We start from the raw sequence: 3,582 nt of genomic DNA on the forward strand, positions 1-3,582 counted from the left end.
GCCCACCTCACCGCCGCGTCCGCCGCCCCCGCCTCCGGTGCCGCAGCGGCTCCCGGGCTTGGGCGCGCAGCCCGGGGCACCCCAGACTCTGGGCTCGGGCCTCTCCACCCGCTTCAATTGGGGAGCCTTCTCCCTCGACTCCCAAAGTTTTTGGGTTCGTTGGAATTTTGAGATTCAGATTTTTTCCACCTAGGAATTTTTGGGGAATACTTTTGACAAACCGATCGCATTTTCTCTCCGCTAGCTCTCTGTTCCCCTTCTTTTTTTTTTCTTTCCCGTGCAGGGGAAAGGGCTTACAAGAGAGAAGCTCCTGCTGGACAAAGTTTTCCAAAGTTTTCCATGTGTGATGGTTGCGGGGAGAGCAAATCCAACAGCTTGACTCGGCGGCTTCATCTCACTGCCCACTGAGCAGCCCCCAGGCCCGCTATAAAAGAACAAACAAACAAACAAACAAAGTTACACCTCGAGTCGCCTTGTGTCTCCTCTCTCTTCTTTTAGGCGACCCCCCCTCGCTCTTACCTCGCAGCCTCTACCCCCCTGCCCTCGGCCCCTTCCTCTTTCTGCTTCGGCTGGAGGTGCCAGGACCCCCGGCTGCAGCCTCCCCTCCCCCGCCGCTCCGCTCCGGTCCAGCCCTCCCCTCCCCCGCCGCGGCCGGCACAGCCAATCCCCCGAGCGGCCGCCAACATGCTCTTTGAGGGCTTGGAGCTGGTGTCGGCGCTGGCCACCCTCGCCGCGTGCCTGGTGTCCGTGACGCTGCTGCTGGCCGTGTCGCAGCAGCTGTGGCAGCTGCGCTGGGCTGCTACCCGCGACAAGAGCTGCAAGCTGCCCATCCCGAAGGGCTCCATGGGCTTCCCGCTCATCGGAGAGACCGGCCACTGGCTGCTACAGGTAAGGGCGCTCTCCTCCTGCGGCTCTCCGGGGTCCGCTAGCTTCGAGCGCCCGGCAGACCCAGCCGAGGGCCGGCCAGGGGACGCCGGGAGCTCGAAGGCACTGGTCCCCGCCCCGCCCCTTCCCTCGCTCTGCCTGCGCCGCCGGGGTTTCTCCTGCCCGCCTGCAGCGGGGCGCGGAGAGCCCTGGCGCCCAGTGCGCCAGTTGAGAGGGCCGGTAAATGGGGTTCCTGGACCGGACAGGACGCCCACACAGACGTGCCTCGGTAGCAGTCGACCAAGCAGGGGTGCGCCAAAAGCCCTGGGGGATCCTCGCGCTGCGCTAGACCAAAGGGGCATCGGGTTCTGAGCAGCTTTCGCTGCCCTGTGCGCCCCAGGCCCCAGTCGCCCTCAACGCCCTGGGCTTTAACGGCGACGCTGGGTCCCAAAAACTGAGTCCGGAGAAGTGGAGTGGCATCAGTGGCAGCTTGAATTACCCCTTGAAGACCAGGGCTGTACCTTTGCCTTATAGTCAGCTGCGCCGGATACAGCAGCCCTGGTCTGGTCCTTCCCAGTGTATGTGTGTTTTGTGGTGGGAGAGGAAAAATGTAACCCAAGGAAAATGAGAGGCCCAAGACCTGAGGGCTCTCGGCTTTCGGGGAAAAGGGTCTATTTACTTATTGGGTGGGGACAGTTTAGCAGGAGAAAGAAACTTGTGATGGATGTGTGGGAGACCCACAGGGAGTGTATGTGTGTGTCCTTAGACGGGAACAATCCCACTCTGCCGGTGATCATGGGGGTGGGGCGCGTCCAGGACCAGACCCAGGTAAGTAATGCGGAGATTAACCTGGAGTTAACCTCGTCAAATACTAGACAGTAGCTTCTGCAATTTGATACACAGCAGGATTTTTTTCCGGGGGGGGGGAACCTCTGGGGTAACTGCGTGAGGTGTGTTTGGGTTTGGGTGTGTGAGTGTGCGCGTTTGTCCGCTGGCTGCTGATGGGCATTAGGGGAAGCCTGCGTATCCTGAAACAGACAGCCTCCGCACAGGAAAGGTGAGCGTGGGGAACTGTGGGTTTAAAAGTGTGAAAGCTTGGCTTGAAATTAACAGACGCGTGCAGTCCGCGCGAGCGCGCACACACCCGCCCCGCCCCCCCCCCGGGGCCAAGTGACAGCCAGCGGGTAGAGGAGGGGGGCGCGAGGTTCCTCTCTGCTGTGGGCTTTCCCTGTCGCGGAGTCGGTCTTTTTGAGGGTGTTCGTCCAATGAGGTGGGGTTCTCTTCAACCGGTTGAGCTCTTCCTCGGAAAGACATCCTCAGATGCTCTCTTTGACACAAAGGGTTAACTTAGGCGGTGGTCTAGGCTTTTGACCAAGAACTTAGAAAATAAAGTAACTCACATAGGCAAGGGCTCCCACCTTGTTAGAGCCAATCTGTAGAATCCACACACGATCTGGTACCCTTGCCCCCCCCAGTCCCGTTTCCTGACCTTTCTTTGCCCCCCTATGTCCTTATGACCCCCCCCCACACACACACAATGGCCTCTGGGGATCTGTATGCAGGCTGCACGGAAGTTGGGGAAGAGACCCGAGCCTCCCCATCCTTGCTCCCCAAGGCCCTAGATCCCGCGGGGTAGGGGTGCATTTGGGGGTTGCGTGTAGAGAGTGCAGAAAGGGTTAATGGGAGCCCTCTGAATCCCAGCGTTATTTTTTTCGGAGTCATTTATCAGATTTTACGGGGGACCTCCAAGGGCTCTCCGTTTCCATCGAGCGCCATCTAAACAGAGCCCAGGGCTAAAAATACAACATTTTTGTATAAATTGGACTCGCAGCCCGAGCGGCCGCCCCTATGAAAGTCTTCTTTGTGAAGACCGTGGAAACGGCGGACAAATAACTCTTTATTAATGCCACAAAAAACGCACTTTAATTATAGTTAGGTAGATCAGAGGCGGGGGTCGGGGGCGAGACGGCGGCTACCTCGGAAAATTCACAACCCAACTTTTGTGTCTAAAGAAAAGAAAAACAGAGGAAAAGAAGGAGAGGAGAGACGGGAGAGTCAGACGGAGCGCAGGACACCTTTTAGCCGACTGAGAAAGGGAGCCCCGCTCCTCACCCCCCCTCTGTCGCACCCCACCTCGGCCGGGGCTTTTCTTAAAGGGCTAGACACCGTCTACAAGGGCGTCACTGCGGGGGGAGCTTTTCCCGACCCTCCAGCCTGGAAGAGGGGCTGCCTGCCCCGCAGCCCGGCCCCCCTCTTGGCGGCTCGGGAGCTCCCGGCTCGTTCCCTGTCGCGCGCCGGGGCCGGAGGCTCATGTGGAAAAGTGATTAGGAATCCAGGTTCTGCAGAGTCACTTTTCGCTGGGCTGGGGTGTGTACACATCTAGTTGGAGAACAGTTTTCCGTGGAAGAAAGGAAAATGAGGAGGGGACCAAACTCAGGCAAAGGGGAGCCGCGTTGTCCCCTCGGGGGTTGCACGACCTGGCGGGTGTGTCTGGAGGCCGCTTGCGCAAGTCTGCCCGCCGGCGGTCAAGAGGGGAGTGGACAGGCGGCGCCCCTGCCTTTCTCACCTGCAGGAGAAGGGTTAACTTGGGCTGGGGTGGCGAGTGCCGACGTCAAAGGTGAGCGAGACGCCCCTGCTACCACCCCTCCGGGGTGCGCTCCGCCAGCTCCTCCGAGCCCCAGTCCCGGGCTGGGGCCCGGCGATCCTGGGCGCGAGCCG

At 60.0% G+C, this 3,582-nt stretch overlaps 1 protein-coding gene and 1 long non-coding RNA gene across 2 annotated transcripts in view; one reads left to right on the forward strand and one right to left on the reverse strand.

The window, feature by feature from the left end:
- Positions 1-3,582, forward strand: part of LOC102023166 (cytochrome P450 26B1) — a gene marked incomplete at its 5' end in the record, with an annotated part of 19,180 nt that continues 15,598 nt past the window's right edge. The window contains 1 exon segment of the mRNA XM_005385584.2: positions 1-888. Within this exon segment, the coding sequence (XP_005385641.1) occupies positions 685-888 (204 nt within the window).
- Positions 2,765-3,576, reverse strand: LOC102022942. Its single transcript, XR_261061.1, has 2 exons — positions 3,431-3,576; positions 2,765-2,870 (listed from the first exon to the last, which is right to left on the reverse strand). It is a non-coding gene; the product is annotated as an uncharacterized LOC102022942 (long non-coding RNA).

This window comes from Chinchilla lanigera, unplaced genomic scaffold, assembly GCF_000276665.1.
Source record: "Chinchilla lanigera isolate Chin_1 unplaced genomic scaffold, ChiLan1.0 scaffold00023, whole genome shotgun sequence".
In the NCBI taxonomy this organism is placed as follows: domain Eukaryota; kingdom Metazoa; phylum Chordata; class Mammalia; order Rodentia; family Chinchillidae; genus Chinchilla; species Chinchilla lanigera.